General features: G+C 36.8%; 1 protein-coding gene across 2 annotated transcripts in view; it reads right to left on the bottom strand.

Annotated features, from left to right (window-relative positions):
* Positions 1-1,352: 1,352 nt before the first annotated feature.
* Positions 1,353-21,765, bottom strand: part of ITGA4 (integrin subunit alpha 4) — a 74,579-nt gene continuing 54,166 nt past the window's right edge. For both annotated transcript variants that reach the window (XM_054562358.1, XM_054562359.1), the window contains 11 exons: positions 14,622-14,772; positions 13,075-13,170; positions 12,325-12,404; positions 11,865-11,954; positions 10,313-10,403; positions 7,838-7,945; positions 6,698-6,820; positions 5,875-5,994; positions 3,553-3,651; positions 3,037-3,156; positions 1,353-2,464 (listed from right to left, as the gene is read on the bottom strand). In XM_054562358.1, the coding sequence (XP_054418333.1) occupies positions 2,357-2,464; positions 3,037-3,156; positions 3,553-3,651; positions 5,875-5,994; positions 6,698-6,820; positions 7,838-7,945; positions 10,313-10,403; positions 11,865-11,954; positions 12,325-12,404; positions 13,075-13,170; positions 14,622-14,772 (1,186 nt within the window). In that variant the 3' untranslated portion in view covers positions 1,353-2,356. The remainder of the gene's footprint in view (positions 2,465-3,036; positions 3,157-3,552; positions 3,652-5,874; positions 5,995-6,697; positions 6,821-7,837; positions 7,946-10,312; positions 10,404-11,864; positions 11,955-12,324; positions 12,405-13,074; positions 13,171-14,621; positions 14,773-21,765) is intronic.

Below are 21,765 nucleotides of genomic sequence, written 5' to 3'. Positions count from 1 at the left end.
ATCTATATTTAACCTACATAATTCTAAAGTGAAATAATTTGGATTCTTTTATTTCCCAGGATTTAAGTCCATAAATTCTGATGTTAAATATACCATAGCCACAGAGATCATGTAAGAATGCCCTGATTTTCCTTATGAGGTACCTAATCCAATGAGGATAAATTTCAAAATTACACAGATAGATATAACCAGAAATTGAACTATTACTTTTCAAAATTTCTTTAATACTTAGACTACTTACCAAGAAAAGAACCCTCCTTTTTTTTTTTAAGTTATGGTACCAATTTTGTGACTATTCTGAGATTGACAACTCAGTTAATGTCAAGTGGTAGGGTTATAAAATTCATAATACAGGTAATATTAAAGTTTAATAAAATTTAAACTATGCACAATATCTAAATGGGAAAAATCTGGTCCAAGAGGACAGCTGTACTGTTCCTCTTGCTCCTGAGAGTAATGTCTTCTGGCAATTATAACACATCGTCTTCAGTGGTTTCGCTAATACCTGAAATGCTGTCATTTCTGAATAGGAAAGAACTGAATTTAAATTTCCTCATGTATTCTTGAGAATGAAATTCTAAATTTGGGTTTGATTTTCTACCAATGAGTCTAGACATCCTCCTGAACTACTTGGCTTTTTATAATGGAAAAAAATAGCTTCTGATCAAAAAAGTATACTTTAAACTATTACATATATGTAGTTAATTTCTCTTGGCACACAGAGTTCAGGAGGTTCCACGCCCACTGTGATGACTGGGTTTCCCTGTTCAACTGCCTTCACAAATCTGTGTACCAATCACAGACTTCTGGCTTGTGATGGATAGTTTCTAGGAATTCAGCAGCCTGAAGGAGACGGGTGTTGACAGGGACTTCATATAGAGAAATATTTTTCACAATAGTAAAGACCGACCTCTAATTTATCTATTTGATCACATCCTATAACAGATTTTCAAAATTTGGCCACAAACCTCGTATATATATAAAGAAAGTTTTAGCCCAGTTCAGGTGAAATTATATTCTACACTTAGCATCTAGTTTATGTGCATGAATAAATATTACAAACAGATTGTTTGCAAACATAAAGGCTTTTAAAGAGAAATTATTTAAAATATTTCATTTATCACCAAAATATACATTGTGGAAATTCTGATTTTACATTTATAGTCACTGGATATAAACTAAATATGTATTGTTATGAAGTTTCTGAATTTTGTTTTCCCAATTCCATGCAGAAGAGAATGCTCTTATAGAACTTATAAAAAACACAGTTAATGTTTACATATACTTGAATAGAAAGGAGTAACATCCAGTGAGTATTTTACAGAGTATTTGTATGAAATATTTTCCCCTACTCGTTGTTTCTGCAGAGCTTTGATTTTTAAAAATATATTTGTGAGGTATAGTTTTCATATTTTACATCTATCAGTGTATTTATACTTCAAATATCAGCTAAAGTGCAACATTCACCATCTGCTCCAGAATATAAATTAGAATTTTTAAGTATGGTTGTTTTTATAAACAGAAAATTTGACTAATGATGGATTTTAAAAATTTACTCCAGGTGCCCTTGGAAAAATTGTTACAGGAGGATGCATGGATTTGTGCCTGTATAAAAAAATAGTCTTTTAAAAAGTTAGGTATATACAGAAACAAGAAAGAAATCCATAGTTGTATAAACAATAATTAACCAAAAGTCACCCAGTTAAGGTCAGACCAGTGTATGAAAGTTCAGTCTGCAGTTGGCTCTTCAGGCCCGTAATAATCATAGAGTGCCGAATGGTTGTTGATCAAAGCTCATAGGAAATGTATTACAAAGGTCTTAAAGGTAAAATATACTTTAAAATGACAACGTACCTCTTATTCAAGAGGAAAGTTGGAAATAGCTCTTTGAAAAATTCTGCTATTTTTTTTTGAAGAACATATTTCAAACAAGTCTTAAGGGTCTATTAGAAATGAATCATCACCTATTCCTTTAAAGGAGTATTTCAAGTCCAGGATTCCTCCAATCAAGTTTATGTCCTCAATATGATTTAATTCAGATGTACTTTCATTTCCAGATATCTTCAAGGGATTATTTATCTTGACTAAATTCGATGTTTTAGTGTTTTTTTTTCCTGTCCATTTAAGAACTGATAGAAGATCTTTGGATGTATTGAGTATCACCTTTGTAGATTTTTTGTCTCAAAGAATATCATTTCTTGGAATTTTCATTTGCCTTACGACATAGTATGTCACAAGGTTATGTGTAAGAGGACATGAAAGAACTCTGAACAAAGTTCATGGTTTCTTGTAAACAATGTCTTAAATGTCTTTATTACACCTGAGCCTGTTGTTAGTTCTCCAATTTGAAAGGTCTTTAATCATCATGATCATCATCAAAGCTTTTACTGTTAATATAATTCCAACTGTGTCTTCTGTTTTCTTCCTGTAGGATGGATTTGTACTGTCTTTTAAAGAAGCCAGCCTGAACAAAAAACATTGCATAATCACTAGTTTGTAGTCATTACACTTATATAAAATATCTAAACAGTCAATGCCAGTAAATCCTTACTTAACATTGTCGATTATTTCACTTACAGTCATAGAACATATGTATTCAAAAACCAGATTTATCATAGGCTAGTTGATATAAATAAGAGTTAAGTTTCTAACATTAGGGCAAAATAAAGAATGAAATTACATTATTTGAGAACCTGCTGTATTTCTTAAACTCTGTCCCATGTAGTCAGTAAAACTTAGTTTGGAAAATACTGGGTTCAAGAGTGCTTTTTTTTAATTACTGCAGTACTTAGTGATACATGTGTAAACTGTCTAAAATTGACATTTGACATAACGTGTAGTGTTTCTCAAATGCTTTTTTGAAAGTGAGTTATCTTTAAGGTGGCATCTTTTTTTAGACGGACTTTGGCACTGAAGTTAGGAGAAATGAGATCAGTACTGAATATTCACTTGGGGTTGTAAATAAATTGGCTTTGAGAAAATTAAGGATGGCATTTTGAGTGGTTTAACGTTGGGAATTATTAGAGAAAGGCTTACCTTCCACATAACATATGAAATCAATAAAAGTAAAACAAGTCCAAGTAGCAAACTAATTGAAATAGTCACTATAGTGAAATGGCGTTTGGGTCTTTGATGATGTAATCCTTCGAGCAAAACCTGGGTAAATAAACCAAAATAAAGAGTCACCCGTTTTAAATTTTGCTCCTATTTCTTTTGAAGCCCCTCCACAAGCCCCAGCAGTACTTTACTTAGAACAACCCATCCCGTTCTCTTACTGGTTTGACGTAACCATAGGAAACACTGGTCACTGTCCAGCAGGAACACTAAGCAGAATGGACTTTTCCTGTACCTCCTCCTCCAATCCATCCCACCACATTCACCTCCTATAAAAGCTGTCTGTCTTCCCCACTTCCAGCTGTGGAAAATACCAACTCTTGGTAAAGTATTTTAAGTGCTTGGTGATCTAGTCAAAATCTGTTTTCCCGACTAAATGCCCTAGCGATACTATTTTCCCTATCATCTTAATGTTTCAGTTTAAAAAGGTAATCTTACATGTGCAACATTCTCGTTCTCGTGTAGTTCAAAAACTTTCGGATTTGGCTCTAGAAAAGCCGTCGCTCTTATTTCAAATTTGAGTGCTGAAGTCTCATCCTGTTTAATAAAAGAAACATCACTGTAGCCTGATTCATAGTTTTATTTCATAAAGACATGAATTAACAGAACGAACTTATCATGACCCTTACCTACTGTCCAGAAGTTTCCACAGTTTATCTCCCCTAATTTATTTCACCGTTTGTAATGAACTGCCATGCAGCGCTTCCTTTGGCTTTAAAGGTGTGGTCATGGTATCTGTGTGGCACCATTTTGTTGAGACCCTTTTAGTAAACACAGCCACTTTGCAGATAACTTGATTTACCTATTATTTGCTAATCTTCAGAGTATTTTCCCCTGGGTATTGAATTATTTATATCCCCAAATAAGACTTTTTTCCACCTGATAGACTATTCCTAAAATTCATTTTATTTCAGCTTCTCTTTATGTCTTTCTAAGTAGCACTGTCATCTTGTTGTTCGGATCAAATACCTATTGTTTACCTAATATGGAAATGGAAAAATCTAGTACAAATAGGTATAGCACTCAAATATAAAAACAGTAGATGAACCCAGAGCTTTACTATCTAATGCAGAGACTCCATAATCTAGAATCCACAGAGCCTGTGGATCTGGGGGTGGGCTCCACAGACGCTAAGGACTTTTGAAATTGTATGCAAAAATCAAGCTTTTTAAAGTATGTGCGTTCATTGGGGTAGATGAGAATATATTCTTGAGTTGGATTCTTAAAGAGGACTATGACCCTCAGAAATTAAAACTACTATGTAAAGTTTACTCAACATCTTGGAGAGAATGTAGAGCAGAGGTTTCCAAGAGGATAATTTCATCCCTTTGAGGACCATCAGCAATGTTTGCAGACATTTTTGACTCTCAGGACTTGGGAGGTGTCGCTGCCAGCATCTAGTGGGCTAGAAGTCAGCAAAGCTGCCAGAGAGCCTGCGAGGCCCAAAACAGCCCCTGATGACAAAGAATTACCTGGACTAAAAAGCCAGTGGCGTCCTCTGTTGAAAAACCTGTGCCTTGAGAGTATGAGAAGGCGAACTGCAAAAGTCGGGGGACCTTGTTGACCCCATGGCTAGTTTTTAAGCACCATTTAAACTAAAATAGACATTTATTATTTCACTGTCTGGTGCTACTTCCTCTTGACCACCGTGTGGTAATTTCAAGTATTTCTCTTAACAAAACAGAATAGCTGCCCTTTTCTTTGGCTCATTGTGTGCCATGCACTAGAACAGGCAGGCCTTGTACAGGAGACACTGCGGGTCTGATTCCAGACCAATGCGATGAAGCGAACACGGCAATAAAATGAATTCACATGAATTTTTTTGGTTTTCCTGGTACATATTAAAATTATATTTACACTATACTGTAGTCTTATTAAGTGTGCAATAGTATTATGTCTAAAAACACTGTATAGAACTTAATTTAAAAATAGCTTATTGCTAAAAAATGCTAAACATCATGTGCACCTATTGAGAAAATAGTGCTGCTAAACTTTGCTTGATGGTGTTGCCTCGAAAGCCCAACCTCTTAAAAAAAAAAGGAGAGTGTATGCATCGCACAGTAGAACAAGTGCCTTATAAAGAAACCATCTCATTTAATCTGCAACACTCCTACAAGAGACATCACCCATATTTATCAGATAAGGAAACTGAAGAACAGAACTCCAAATAAAACCATTTTTATCTCCAAGTGCTTTTCATAAATGTGTATAATATATTCCTTTCTAGGAAGAAGTCCAAGGTGCATTTAATTATTTTTTAATTCAACCTTTCAAAGTTCATTTTCTTAAAAGTGTTTTTGTTTTTGTGTATTTGTGTTTTATTGATACATTTGGCTGTTTTAATTTGATGTTATGAATTACTTAATTTTACTTCTTAGCTTTATTAAATATAGATTTTTAAGCATAATTTTAAATAGTTTGGAAAGAACTTTAAAGTTATACAAAATGTTAAGGTAGAAAATTTCTTTGATTTAGTCAAGATCCATAAGCTGTTGAACATGCTTTCCAAAGTAAAACTTTCAATTATCCCATAGTCTATTTTACAGTCTCCATCATCTGTTTAATTGCTAAAGCCATGCCATTTAGACAATGTATTCAGCTAAAGTAATACATGGAAATCATTTTAAAGTTTCACTCTAAGTTTTATTTTTATTAATGCCTTTTTAATTTGTTGAAGGCCTCCTTACATACCGTCCTATTTATATACTTTACAATGTCCATATGAATTTCTTCACGAAGTTGTCGCTGTTGTAGACTTACCATTTCTAAGAGAGATGGCCGGCCTTCCAGCTGAATTTGAACACTAGCTTCTTTTCCACTTTCCATTTTCCCAAAATTGCATAAGAAATATAAACAATGTGGATCCACTTTCATGCAGTACTTGAAAAGAATGATAAAAAGCTACATTAAAATTTCAACATTTTAAAAAATGATGGCCAAAATATTTTACATGGAAATAAGTCTGTTCTTCCAAGTGGCATTTATAAAAATTACCTTGCTATAAACATGGAATTAAAGATCCATTGTTAGTAGCATTTAAAAATTCTTACTGTAAACAAAACAGAAATGCTTGTTTTATAAATTACAACAAAAACAAAGTATTTGAACTAGAGCATGTGTTTTCATTATTTTTATGAACTTAACCTTCTGGGATAAACTTAAAAGAAAGACTCCTAATCAGAATCTTGCTAAGTCAGAGGGTCTATATTCACTGTAAAACTTGGATAGTTTGAAGGGTAAGACTGATTCTTCAGTGTTTTATTTAATTTTCATAAATTCACTAAAATCAAGAGTCAAAAATTAATCTTATTTCACAAAGCCTGCTCTGTTGAAGAGGGTCTGGAAGAATGGCTGGCAAAAAAATGGCCATTTGTTAGATAAACAGTGACAACATATAGTATATATTTAACCCTGGATCTTTATCAAATTTCCAATCATGTCTCCGCCTCAAGTGCAAGAATAAGACCTGAACCTGTTTCTCTGATACACTCAACTGACAGCTCCAATCCATTCATGTTCTGTTTTAAGTGTTTCAGTTCTGTACACTGAAAAGCAAAAACTACCAGGAAAAACTGAAACTTACCAATAGCCTCTTATCAGTCTTCGACAGGAATGTAAATATATCTGTTAGGGTCTTCATTGCACCTTTTTCCTGATCTGTACACTTTCTCTGATAATTTTTAAAATGGCATTCCCCTGTTGAAGCCTATCAAAGATAGAAAGCAAGAAAAATATTGTAATTCAGTATTGAAAAGAACAGTAAAAGCTGCATGGTTTTAAAACTTCCAATAGCTTGCTTACCTTTTCTAAAATATATCAAGTATTTCTGAAAGTGCAAAAATATTTTTTGAGAGATTTATTTGGAAGAGATTAAATCTCTGCGGCAAAAACACAAACAAAAACCCTGCAAAATTTTAGAGGGTTGGCGATATAGGTCCTAAGCTGATCAAATGACCTTAACCTTCCAGATATTAGGGCGATGTGAAAAATGGACATGTGAACATTAGCATGGAAATCAACATTTCTTGGGCCTTAGACACAAAACAAAATAATACTGTATTGCAACATCATGACCTACCATCTAAATTTGGAATTCAAGTACGATTTTAAAAAATTAGATTTCAAACCTATTTAGTAGGTTTATGTATTGATTGCCTATTTTGAAACTGGGAGAGTAAAAGCAGTATTTATTCTTATGTAGTATTTGAATATTCTTTCTTTATTGTTTTTATTTTTTTTAAATTTATTTACTTTTAAAATACATTTGTCTCTGCCTCCCCCCACCACTTTCCCTTGCCCCCTCCCTCCTCCCCTCCCTCAGCTCTTCCCCTTTGGTTTTGTCCATGAGTCCTTGCTATATGTTCCTTGACTTTCCCCTTCCCTTCCCTTTGAATATTCTTTCTTTAAAAAAGGCTGAAATAGTATTTTTTTCCCAATAGTGGTCCCAATTTTTTTGGAGATTTCTACCAATTAAATTACTTCCCAAGGTCCATATCACAAAGAAAATGTACGGAAGATAGTAGAGCACAATTCTCTTATTATATAAATCAAATGCAGAGGCTCCACTATAACCCTACAGTTCTAAAGCAATGTATAACATTCGAAGTGCACCCCATGCATGCAGAGTGAATTCGTAGCTTAGAGTAAGTATGGCTGAAGTAAGTTAACAGAAATCTCCATTTTATCAGTATCACTGGCAATAAAGGAAGGAACACATTTTTACCTGGACATCCAAAATGTTGAACAACTTATCAGTTCGGGGGGTAAAAGAATTTGGTATCATTATTTCCACACTAACATTTGGAGCCAGGCTATGGCCACTGTTGATAACCTGGTAAGAAGGAAAACATTTTAAACAATTTTTAAATGTTTTCACAAATGTGAGTACAGATACAAATGAGCTTTGGGTGAACCCGTATGTTTCATACCACATGTATAGTGCTGGAGATTTGTAGTCGGCAGCTACACAGCAAAGGGAGACAGAATATTCACAGTGCAAACTTAAAAATGTTTGCTACTAAGTACAACCTTTAGTCCTTATTCCCGGTTCTCTCCTTTTTATATTAATTAGACCAAAATGTCCAGGCAGGTGTTTTATTGTAGAAATAATCTAAAGAAAGAGACAGCAGCACTGTATATTTGTATGGCACATTACGTATCTAAAAAGCCATTATCAATTGGTCCTTACAACTATTCCATAAAGTGAGGTGACATTTAATTATTTACCAGCTCAAGAAAATACTGAGGTGTTAGTCAATGATATGCCCAAGATGAACATTAAAAAGTGACAAGAACTGGGACCAAAACCCAGGTATTCTAATTCTAAATTCTATGATGTTTTCACAAAGTCACTGTGTAGAGGGGATATCAGCAGTAAGTGAATAAAATGTATTTTATCTCAGGGTAATTATAATGTTGATATACTCAGAAAATCAGAAAGGGGTCATTTATTGGGTTTTAGAAAAAAAATGCAACAGGTTCTTAAAAAATAATGCAGAGTATGTCACTATTGCTAATAAATTTGGGGATTGCAGATCCCTGTAAAAGGAAACTAGGCCAAAATATTGCCTCCTGAGAACTTCATTATAAAATCAATACAATAAATGAGAAAAGAGATGTGCCACAATACCTGAACGAAACATCACAGCCTTGCAATGATCTTTTGGATGCATAAGATAAGGAAGAAAGAGAGTGTCCTTGGCTTTGCCACAGGTGGTGATAGCTAGGCCATGCAAGTGCAGGGCATTTCAAAGGCAGTGCCAGCAAAGGTGACCAGCAGTGCCTAGGTCTTTAGATGAGGTCTTCCTGATGCCTGCAAATAATCATTCTAACCTACAATGTTTTCCATGCTTGTTTGCCTAGTAACCTTGAGACCTCCAGAACACACTCATACATACTTCAACAGGCTCACCAAACCCACAGACAGAAAGTATATCCAGTCCTAGTCATGCCACTGTAATTTGGAAAATACTTAACCATTAATTATAAATTAATTACATAAGACTTCTAGAGTCCAGCTGGGTTCTGACAGGACCATTTCTTGGGACTTCGAAGTAGAGAGCTACATTTTTTTCAATACTACTGTGTACTAGCATAACAAAAACTTGACTATACATAGACTCCCTAGGATGTCAAGGTCATTCTTCTCTCACAGATCTGGGGCATGGCCCAGGAATCTGCATTTTGTATAAGTACCCTAAGTGGTTCTGATACACATTTTGAAAAGCATGTCTTGAAAATTATTATAATGTACTTAAATTCTGATTCACATTCCAAAGATTGTTCTACACCTCTAAGAATATTTGGGCAGTGCTTTTGGTTCAAAAATTATTTTTGTGGAGACTATCCCCAATTATTTATTAATCACCAGTAGCCATGGTGCCCCAGAACTCTCAGTTGATAGTAAATTTTTTAAAAATGTGTTTATATTAGTATATTAATATTAATAGATAATGACACTACTCTTTATTTTTAAAAAGATTATTGAATAAGTGATTCATCACTTGCCACAGGTCATATACCTATTGCCTGAAAGGCTGACCAAGTAGACCTTCAAAGTGGACAGATATGGGAGGTAAGAGCTGACTTGACTTAGTAATTTTAGGGCTTTTATAAAGCTTCAACCAAGAAGAGAGTTCACTGATTTGCACTTAAATATGGCCTATCCTGTTTCTCTTCACATCTTTAGCAGATTCACTTCCGGCCTTAACTTTGCTAGTTTCAGGCATTACCTCCATTTTTACTTGCTCATTCCCACCTGTTCTGTAAATAGTTGTGGGGTTGAGTAGCAGGGACAAGAAAAGGAGCAGAAGCCGGAGAGGGAAGGGCATATGTGCTTGTGTGAGTACAAGCTGCTTCCCTGCCCTCGGCAAGCGGTGCTGGGCCCAAAGCTGAGGGACATCATGGGTGTATGATGACCTCTCCAGCAATGCACCAGTAACATTCTTTCCTGATGCCTGCAAATAATCATTCTAATTTACCATATTTTCCATGCTTGTTTGCCTAGTAATACTGAGACCTCGAAGAACACATTCATACTTGAACCGAATCATGAAACCTACAGACTGAAAGTATATCCAGTCCCAGTCACACCACTGTAATTTAGAATATACTTAACTATTAATTATAAATTAATAAATAAGGCTTCTAGAGTCCAGCTGGGTCCTGACGGGGCCATTTCACAATCAACTTTTCTTACGTGGAAAGTGAAGTTCACTTTCTCTGCCATGCACGTTTCTGGCTCGGAGTCCTCCTCTGATCCATACACAAATGAAGTTGGGTTTACAAGTCTGATAGAAACAAAGTTAAATTTAATTTAACTGTCTTTTCTTCAGCGTTACAATCTCATTTATTTATTTACAAAGTATATACAAGGCATGTTCCAGGTGCCTTGCTAGGTGCAAGGATGCCAATAATCATAAGAGACACCGTTTGTAATGACGCCAGATCTGGGGAACAACTCCAACACCAAGAAGTACGGTAAAATTTTTGTTCAAGTACAAAGTTGCTACTCTTTGACCTGTGATCATATATATGTATGGTCAGCAGTGAACTTTAAGAAATACGTTTCTGTGGAAATCCTGACTCTACAGTTGCTCATATTTGGCAGTTGATAGGAGGTAATACAAATTAGGGAACTTGTTACACAGGAAAGAAATTTAAAATATTTGAATGTAGATTAGGCAGCTTAATTGTTGCAGACCAGCCCTTGCTCAAAATAATAAGATGTGGATAATGAAAAAAAGGGAGGACACTCATTACAGGAAAATCAAGGAGGGCAGGCAAGACAACATTCAAAACCCGAAAACACGCAATTGCTTTTCTTTGCTTCCCAGTGACTTTGTATTAGGTCCTCATCGCTCTTGAATGGTTGCCTTTATCCCCTGCTTGTTATATCTCATGCACTTGATACTCAGTGCCACTAGCTCCAGACACTGGTATTTTATTTTTATGTAATTATATGCCATCTTTATGGGTAGTTAAAAATGATTGGGGATGGTTTATACTTAGAACTACAAGGAAAGGTCAGTTGTCTATTCTGTATTTATCTTTAATTGCTTTAAAAATGTGTTTTTTAACCAAGATGAATAGCCTAAATAATTTCCAATAAAATCATTGAAGGTTTCCTTCATACTCTTCTCAGTCTTTTTCCATAAATGTCGTCCTTGAATTAGAGTCAGAACCACATAAACAATTAGTAAAATTACAAGGAGTCAGTGAATACTGGCTCTTGGGCTGTGGGCGACAAACTGTAATTGATAGGTATAAAGAGCGGAAAAGCGGCACCCTGCAGCCAGCTCTCGCGTAGCTCAGCCCATGTGCCACGTAGGTGACACAGGTCCTAGAGGGCAGTGACTTGGTCAAGCTTGTAATTCTTTAAGCTTCACACTTGCCATGGCCATTGAGTATGATCGAGCGAATTGTGTCCTGCCTGGCTCCCGGGGTCCTGGCCGGTGCTGCATGCAGCTGGAATTCTAGGCATGGCCCGCTGGAGGCTTATCAGGCTCTTCCAGTAAGACCCCTCTTCCAGCTGGGCACTAGTTTGCCATGATCTGCGTGCCAATTATAGAAAGGATTCAAATGATGAACAGCTGGGCAAGGGACTACAATGCTGACGTAATTGTTAAGAGACAGAAACAGCACAGGATCCTAAAAACATTTTTTTTAAACATGGTTTTGACGAACAGTTTATGCAGTAAAGGATTTAAAATCAGCTCGCAACTTTAGAGGAGGCCTCAATATCCACTTACCCGTGAGCAGTTAGCATGACTTCATACTTCAGAGGTATTGCTAAAGTCACATTGTTACGTTTCAGATTGTCCATTTCCCCTTCATTTTCACTACGGAAGAGAAAACACCCTGTTAGAAACCGTCAAGCACAAAATTCATCTTTAGAGAGAACTAATTATATACCATGAATACCAAATAAACGTGGGGGTTGGTTCAAATAATGCTTTTCGGGGAGTGGGGATAAAAGTGAATGTGATAGTAAGAAATTTTTATGACAGGGTTGGCAGAAATGTACTCATTATTTACACTGTTATTTTCTTCTATGCTGGTTAAAGGTCTGTTTGTTTGTTAGATCATGTAAGAGAAGTTTTCTCGTGAAGACAATGGAACACAATTCCATGGTCCCCCTAAGGTCCCCTCCGGAAAAAAGTTAGGGGTCTATCTCCTTTAGTACATGATTTTATCCACAATGAAATGTACCAGGCTGCATGCACTGTGATGTTGAGGTCCTCTTCTGCGCTGCTGAGGGAGCTCACATCCAGGAGAAAGCTAACATCTACCTGTAAAACACAGAGCAGGAAAGCTCATTTAAAAAAATAACCTGAAATGTACTTTTTTAATCATCTGAATTTTAATTTTTTAATAGTTTATACCCTGAGGAATGGAGATTTGAAACTACATTCTGGAACCATAAGCTATTCCTCACTTGGGAGGCGAGCTGTTGGGTTTGTGGCAATTCTAAAGCACCAGCATTTCTACAAGTGACATTTGGAAACAAAGCCTCCTCTGAATGTAGATGGGCAGGTCCAGACCGACAAAATTAGAGATGCTTTAGCAACTTGAGTGAGGACTCTTGCCAGAAACACCTTTTTTATAGCAGAGGGAACATGCCTGGCAGATAGAACCACCTGGGGTGGGGTGGGGTGGGTGGGGTCGGGGCGAGGGGAGTGTTGGAGAAGGGTGAGGCAGGAGAGCAGAATTCTGACTGACACATTCACATGCCCATCTTGACATAAATACTTGGCGCCCCTTTTCCAGTGAACATTGCCAAGAATATAAACACAATCTCAAAGATCTCAAGCTTGGTTGGTTTTAGTTTTATTTTATCACTTAGCTATTTACTAAGCAAAAAACAATAATAAATTATGTATTTATGTACAGAACAAAGGAAAAACAGAAAAATGTTATACTCATTCTAGTAAACAAAAATTATAAATGCTAAATACTTACCCTTGAGAGATGATCTACATATATATAACCAACACTGCAGTCAAGTTTTTCTACACCAGAGCTGTCTGTTACTTCGCAGTGTATTTGCTTCTCTTCCTAAAAACATTTTAAAAATAAACAAGCAAAAAACAATTGGGTGAGATAGAAAAGGGAGCAAAAAGTATGTAACTCATATTTAAGCACTCTTTTTTGAAAAACGAAAACAAAAACAAAACATCGTCTCCAAAGAATTTACTTTCCTAGACAACTACTTTTGGAGTAAATAGAAATATAAATGAATGATATAAATATGTATGTAAGTATATGTATCTTCTCATATTCATGTAAATTCTCCACAGAATAATTTCTGGGCTTGTGCCTTTCACCCATGTTTGTGTATCACCCATTTAATTCAAGGCCCAGTTCCTCGCAAAATCATGAGGCAAGGAATTCATAATGTCTATGTTTCACATCCCTCTTCTGTGTGGGATGTGAGAATACGTTGTTTATAATTGCGATAACTAAAATCACAATAGTATACATACACGTGTATTCTAATATTTCAGGGAAATAAATAGCCCTGTGTGTATTTGTATAGATATTTATTTCCTTGAATACTTGAGTTTTCCCTCTTACTATCTTAAATAGGCTTTTAATACTCGAAGGGTGTCCAACCCATGGCCCGCAGGCCACATGCAGGCCCAGGATGGCTATGAATATGGCCCAACACAAAACTGTAAATTTACTTAAAACCTTTTTTTTGTTCATCAGTTTTGTTAGTGTTTGTGGTATTTAATGTGTGGCCCAGAGACATCAAAAGGTTGGACAACCCTGCTAGAGAAAGGTAGTAATAGATTTTTGTGAAAGGTCAAAGGCCTCTCTACTAAATGCCCTTCATCTGAGGAAATAGTCTCTGGATGAGATCTCGATAAATTTGCTAAGAAACAGAGAAACAGTTGAGTCTTTTGTCTTTGAAATTCAACCTTATTACTACCCCGCTGGTGGATTTAAGTGCTCATGACTGAGGCACGGTGGTAAGAAAAGGTCTCCAGGTGCCTCAAACCCTTCCAGGGAAGGAGAAACCTGCCTACAATCTGTCTAGCACGAGGATTTTGGATTTGTGGATTGCTGGTCCTAGCATGCTGGGGGTCCTTTGGGAACAAGACTAGGCGTATGAACTGCAAATGCAGAGCGGTAACTGGGAGCCCAGCAGGAAGGACCAGCATCGCTCGTGCAGGGACCCAACCAAAGGGAGCAGCATCAGGCGCCAGAAAGATGCACTAGTGAGAGCAGCAGCAGCACCCAAGCAGTTCGCTTAGATAACTGGACCACTGTGTCTTGTAAAAAGGAGGCTGACTCTTTCGACTTCAGTCAGATCCCAAGGAACTTGTCGTTTCAATCAGGAGCATGGAAGGAGTCCCAAAATCACCAGAAGCCCAAGAGATACGTTTAAAGAAGCCTCAGATATTTAGACCTCAGTTTGATGAAGTGAATTATACCATTTACATTTTTAAAAAATTAAGTAAAATATTATGTAGTATCATGCTGTTGTGGTTTTCAATACTTACCAGATCTAAAATCTTAATGAAGTGAAGACCAGTGGGCAGTTGGATATGCAAGGTTGTTTCATATGCATCATCTCCAGCATTAAACAAGGACACATTCAACATTAATGTCTTCATACTTCCAACAGCGAGGTAGGTTTTATTTTCATGTGGCCTAAAAATTAAGTAATATTACTTAGTTCTTATTTGGGAAATAAAAATTCTCTCCATTTATTTATCTCTAATATAAAAATATTAATTTGAAAAAAACAACCAGAGGGAAAGGGATACATGAAAGTAGATGCAAATCTATTTTTAAAAGAGCTCCATTTCCCATATTTCAGATATATTTGGTCGGCTATTAACCTGAGAAAAGATTTTTAATTACTTAAACTAGTCTGCTTTCTGTTATACTTCTTTCCTGCTTAACTGCTTGCTTCTATAATTTTAACATTTTCCTTATTACTTTCCAATATTTTTCTAAAAACAAAGTATCTTTTCTTTCTTTTTCTTTATTTTTGAAAAGACATTAAACTAGCTGCTGCCCAAACCATAGCGGGCCAATGGGGGAACTGGAGGAAAAAGGGAACTGAGAGTATTTCCACCAAAATAGATGTTTTGGTGGCAGTGAGCATGACTATCCCCAGCAAGGGAATCCAACTAAAATCTGTTAGCATTGAATTCATTTCTTAAGTCAGGTTGGTCACCTCTATCAATAATGGGACCGAATTAACAGCTTGAAGAAATGCTTTGCCGTGCTGTGAACTGGAAGGAGAAGACTGCTGCAAATCCAGACACGTGTGTGATATCAAGCTCTGGCTCCGGGCCTGGTTCTCCTGGGCGGAGGGCTTATTTAACATTTTTAAGCCTCAGTCACCTCATCTACAATAGTAACTGCTATTCAGTGAAGATTTGGTTCATGCCATTCCATGGAATCCTCAGAACAACACATTTTATATATGAGGAAACTCAGGCTTAAAAAACTTATCCAAGGTCTCTCACAACTAGAATGTTCTAAAGTCTCAAAGCAAGTGCAAATCTCTTTGCCTACACAGCCCATTCTCTCGATCAACTAGAGAGTTATAAGAGCTAAATGCTAAAGAAAACTTTTGTTACCGCATGATTCTACAAGCTTTCCTCCGAGACAGGTAGTCATAGATATCAAAGAATTTAGAAAGAGTGGGTCAACCAGAGAAGGATGTGACCCAAAGCAAAATGTGAGATGAAAGGTAAATAAAATATTCACCTTGCACTTTAGAGTTTAGGAAGCTTAATAATGTTTACTTTGTACATTCTAATCAATATCCATATACAAGGTTAGTGTTTAAATAAATTCTTTCTGGAAATGTTAAACACATAGTAAGCATTTAATAGTTAATTGTGAAATAATTTAAGACAAATGGTATTTAAGGACAATTTAAAAGCAAGTTTCAAAATTTGTTTTTAAGGATTACTTAAAGATTCATGAATTACAAATTGAGTATAATTGTGACAGATCATGTATAATAAATGATGTACTATGATCATTACTTCCTGACATAAAAAAAGGTGTTTTTCCTAAACCCCACCTTTGTAGAGCTTACACAGTGAAGCTTTTAAAGAAATGTAAACAAATATTATAAATACATGGGAAACAGTTATGAAAGAAGGGACCTGGGAACCCAGGGCAGTGAATCATTTTTGCATGGGAGTAGCAAAGGCATGTTGCTTTTTGCTTTTTGCTACTATTCTGCTGATTAATGGTGAGCTGAATAAAGGTTAAAATTTGTTTTAATAGTAAAGGTCTGATTTGTTTTTTTATGAAATATCAGGGGGAATCACTTTGTAAATTATGGCCGTATAACCACTATGCTGTACACCTGAAATGAATATAAAATAATATTGATGTCAACTGTAATTGAAAAATAAAATTCAAAAAAGTTCCAAAAGTTTCACATTTGAACCTTAGTTAACTTGAATTGCAGCCTTAATTGATTTCTCAAGTCCTCCTTCTCCAATCCAGTTTCACACAACAAAAGAGAGTCACTTTCCAGAAAGCAAACTTGATGACATCACATGACTGCTTAGTATCTTCCGGGGCATTCATAATGGACTTCCAGTTCCTTGGCATGGCACGTGAGGCCTTCCAGGGCTGGCCCCTGCCCGGCTTTCCATTGCCCCACTCATTTCTTTGTTTTAGCCATACTTACCTACAGAGTTGTCCAAACACACCATGGTGTTTCATATCTTACTTCAAGCTACCCCTCTACTTTTTGCATCTTCCCTCTTCATGCATCTGGCTAACTTCTTCAAGTCTTAGGAGTTCTTCTATCTAATACTTATTGCTTACCCCCTTCACGCAGCAGCCCCCCCTAACAGGAGTGAGGTGTAGCTTCTCTCTCACCATAAGCACACTCTCTCACCGTAAGCACACCAGGCACCCATATAGTGCAATGTTTTCACATTGCATGGTTTTTCTTAACACTAAGTTCTCCTGGAGAGAAGATGCTGGGTCATGGTTATCCTGTTTTCTCAGGCCCTATCAACATGGTGTTCAAAAATATATACGAGGTCTGTCTGGAACTAGTCCAGCCATTTGTTAATACACGTAATTCTGTTAGGACTGCCTACAAACAGACCCTTACGGTTTTTTTAACCTAGGGTTAATCCCTTAAAATCTCTAAATTTTGGCTTATTTTAGCAGCCAGCTTACATTATACTAACAAGCTCTACTTAAGTAACAGTATTGATATAAAGAACTATATTAAAATAACCAAACACAAACAAGTACTTCCGAATTGTCATGTAAAAAGCAAGCATACCACAGAGTAGGGGTTCAAACACTGCTGCTGGAAGGCCCAATTCAGACCTCTGCCTGGTTTTGTAAATAAAGGTTCAGTGGCGCGCAGCCACACTCATTCATCTGCGGCCACTTTTATACGACGGACGCCAGCAGAGGTGAGTAGTTGAGAGAGACAGTTCTGCCCCGCAAAGCCTAAAATATTTACTATCTGGCTTTTTATGGAAAAAGTTTGCCAGCTTCGGCCATAGAGCAATCTGTTGGATAAGTATAATCAGTTTCAAAATAAGCATACAAAATAATATTACTATATTTAAAATCTATTCTGTATTCTTCTGACAATAGAGGCTCATTTCAAACAGCTCAGGATACAGCATAACAAAATGATTCTCCTGTCCTCACGATTCCGTGGCTGGTGACTGAGACATCAAGGAGAAAGGAATGAATAACAGGTCCATATGCAGTCTCTCTATCTTTTGATCCCCGGGTGTGAGAAGTAGGATGTTTCAGGAAGGATATGTAACAACTTGCAAAGCAGTCCCTCACCCATGGCTATCATTTCAGGGTGGAAAAATTTGAGTCAGCTTTAGGGAATGGCTGTGATTTACTCATTCCTGTGTAGTAAACCTCTGTGTCACATAAGTACGCACCTGCTCAGTGGCACCGTGTGAAACGGCAGCGAAGAAATGTGCAGGAACATCGCTGTCCTGTGTTCCCCCTACTGTTCCATAATCATGTTACAACGAAAGGAACCTAGGAGGTTCTAAAAGTAAACTTCGGCTTGACATTAAAGCTTAATTAAGACTTGTAGAAGAGCTGCCTAGAAATAGACATTTATAAAATATTCTGGCATGTAACCAAAAACATTAGTCACTGAACACCTTTGGGAAAGAAGCTGGCACTTAGACAAGCAACAGAAGGTGAAAGCATCGCATAAACAGCCAGGTTCCAAGACAACAGCAAATTAAAGGGAAACACAATGTTCACATTTCAGCTGCTAGACTCTTGGTTTATTTTCCATTTTTAAGCTGTTTCGCCACATAATCATAATTACAATTCTACTCTTTTAAAAAATATATACATCTTACTGTATCTTGGTTCATTAACAGGGTGCCGCCAGAAAGAAACCCAACAGCTTGTTACATGAGACATAATAAAGGACCAGGTGCACATCTGGAAGTGCGACAAGGCCGAGCCAGAGCTTTCCCCAGGAATCATAGTTCATTCTTCGTTAAAGCATGCATAATGCAGGCTTGAAATTTACAAAACAGCCTAGAATCCACGTAATTTAAACAAAGGTACTGGGGACATACAGAAACATAACTTAATAAGTGAATGAGGAAAAAATAGAAAAATCATGTATTTTTCCACGAAGTCTTTACGTTTTCCTTGAATGAGTGATAGTGTTTTATTTTGCAAGAAATGCTCCCCAAGCCTCAGTATAATCAATGTACTTTGCCTTGATAACCTAAATTAGTGCTTCATAGCTTTCTTTAAAGATGCCAGAATAAAATATAATGTAAGCTGATATGCACCTGTGTCAAGATACACGAGTCACTTATTTGACAAAATGTTGCCTGCAGCAAGTGGCTTGCAAACCCAAGTAAAGTATTTATTTATTTATTTTACTACTGACTGAAGGGGGGAAAATACTGGAAAATTCTTGTCGATTGCAATCTGTCAGTTCCTTGACACTTAAGATTTTACTGAATAAAGGCAAACTCATTGTCACCTAGAGGAGCATAGCAGAGCAGTGCGGATGGGAACACTGAACTAGGAATAGCATGTTTTAGTGTACGAGGCTTGTAATTCATCCTACCCAACGTCTCTGAGATCAGTGGGGCACATGGTGGTGGGCAAAGGAGGTTTACAGTTGCAAGTACACAAAACACAGAGTTAATAAAGCTATGGTAATGATATTAACCTGCATGTCTTTTTCCATAGGAATGACTGTTAACCTACGTTTGCCCAGCCTGTATATTCCTACTATCTGCATTTTATATATGGACAATTTGGCTCGGCTAGCCCTTTGAAGGGCTAACAGAATAGTGGCTGCCACCGACAATTGCTTGCTGTCTACTTCATAGTGATCGCCCTTTTGAGCTGCTAACAGAACCATGGATTATTGAAGCAGTGGGCAGCGCTCCACTGATACTGCAGAAGACAAGGTCTTAGTTCAGGAAATGAATTATGATCGATCTAGTATGATCACCATGACTGCAGTCATTCTTCTTCAGCCATGAGGGGTTCAGGGGCGAGTGTGTGATACAAGTCTGGTTAATCAGCATAAGAGGTCTGCTAGGGCATTGGCCTTCCTGGAGAGGCAGCAAGAGGACACAGAATTTTGCTGTTGCCCCCTTTTTTCTTGCAGCCTTCTAGTAAGCGTAGGGGAAAACCAAGAGAACTGGACAGATTTAGGTAGGTGCCCACTAAACCTCCTACTGCCTCATATAGACTGAGTAGTATGCTATATAATTAAATCCCTTTGTTGTTTAAGTTACTATTGGTCAGGTATTTTGTTACTTGGAGTTAAAGGCATCCCTAACTGATGTACAAACAATGGTTCAGGAACAGCCTATATCTCCCACCCCGGAAGCATGGCTCAGAACTAGATTTCAAACTATCTGTGTAATGACTAACACCTGCTATTATATTTGTACTCTTGATAGAGGCATATTTGTTCATCTTCCTTTCGCCATGTAAGTCCATTTGAATATAATTTATTCTCCTGAGAACTTAGACATTCAGAAGAAAACCTCAGCTTAATCAAAACATGAGACAAGTGTGTAAGCACTGTTTAGTTTGCTTTTGGCAGTCCATTATATTGCAGTCTTCAGAAATTCATGTTCTTTACTGAGTAAATGCATTTACCTAAAGCCAGTTTGTAGCTCTGGGCACATAAATACCATTAGCTCCAGTGGAGTTATGGGTGAGAGAATACTAGAACATATGGTCACAATTTGCCTATAATGACAGGGAAGAGAGAGGACACCTATGTGAGGCAGGCACATATTTGTCTGATAGAGTATAATTGACTAAAAATGCAAAGCACTTTGTCAGAGTCCTTCACTGTGGGCCTAAAAAATTGATCAGAACAGTTTTCATTAGAGAATTCCAGAAATAAGTTATCATTTCCCTCGTAGAAATCACCTGTAACTTCTCAAATTGATGCAAAAGGTGTGGGGTTTACATTTTGCACTGGCATTCATGCTGCTTCAAATCTCGTAAAACTTAAAACTGCCAACCCAGTCACAGGCAGTGGCATTTGGGGGATGTAAAGAGACACACTGTGGACAAATAGCTAGTACGTATACAGAAAATGTTTAGAATTTATTGGCAATATTTCATTTTAGGGCCAAACTAAAAAGTTGGGGTTTTTTTTACCATGATCTATAAATATCCCCAACCATAATTTATCAAAATAACAACTTTTATCAGAGTTTCATGTGTAGGTTTTGTGCCATGCACTCAGCCTACATTATTGCATTTTATCTTTAAAACACCTTTTATAAAGTAAGTACTATTTTACCTCCTTATCAAAAACAAAATAGGTTTACAGGAGTTCAAAGGCTTCTCTAAAAAGGTCACACATTTAGTAAAGGGCAGATACAGAACTTGAACTGGGTTAGTTTCATTTCAAAACTGAAACTCTTAACCACGACCACCCTTGTTCTCAGGTTTTAGTATAATAAGAAACCCATGGAGCCCTTTTCATAATAAACATTCCTGGCCTGGTCCCCATAGCTTCCAATTTGGATGCTCTGGGAACTAGGAACCTGCATTCCTATCAAGATTCCAGGTGACTCTCGTGAAACTGACTCAGAGGTCGGCCGCACCCAGAGAAACACTGCCTTACCCTCAGTTGCCTGCCATTTAAAATCATCACGGACTTGATATTTAGATGACAAGAAATAGTATCACTTCAAATTAAAAATGCAAAGTAGACAATGTAATAGCTTACTGCAAGAAAATATGTAATGAAGAAAAATAGTAAGTCAAGTAATTCAATGTCTTAATTCAGGAAGATGTATTTTCATTATTCAGAAAAGAAGCATTCTTAGTCATGTTTTTGTGCCAATTTCAATGTCCCCTTTTCTCACAGGCCAGTGGGGTTGCAATGAAAGATGACAAAGGTCACAGTGGGAATTTCTGACTTAAGAAAATAAAAACACTACGTATTTGTAGCTCAGATAAGCTTTCCCTCAAACACCTTTACTTATCAAAGGCTCCTGAGAGCAAAACCACCAAGAAAACTAAGCATTTTAGAAAGAAAATAAATGCACGAATAGGGAGGTTGTAAACTTTTCAACTAATATATCAACAAAGGCTCTACATTACTACTAGCTGGGATACAAAATAGTTAGCAGTCACTGTTTTTGGACTAGCTGA

The sequence above is a fragment of the Pteronotus mesoamericanus genome, unplaced genomic scaffold (genome assembly GCF_021234165.1).
Source record: "Pteronotus mesoamericanus isolate MK-2021 breed Mesoamerican mustached bat unplaced genomic scaffold, CSHL_Meso_final scaffold_651, whole genome shotgun sequence".
Classification (NCBI taxonomy): Eukaryota; Metazoa; Chordata; class Mammalia; order Chiroptera; family Mormoopidae; genus Pteronotus; species Pteronotus mesoamericanus.
The sequence above is the reverse complement of the archived record's forward strand: the minus strand, read 5'-3'. Positions and strand labels throughout refer to the sequence as shown.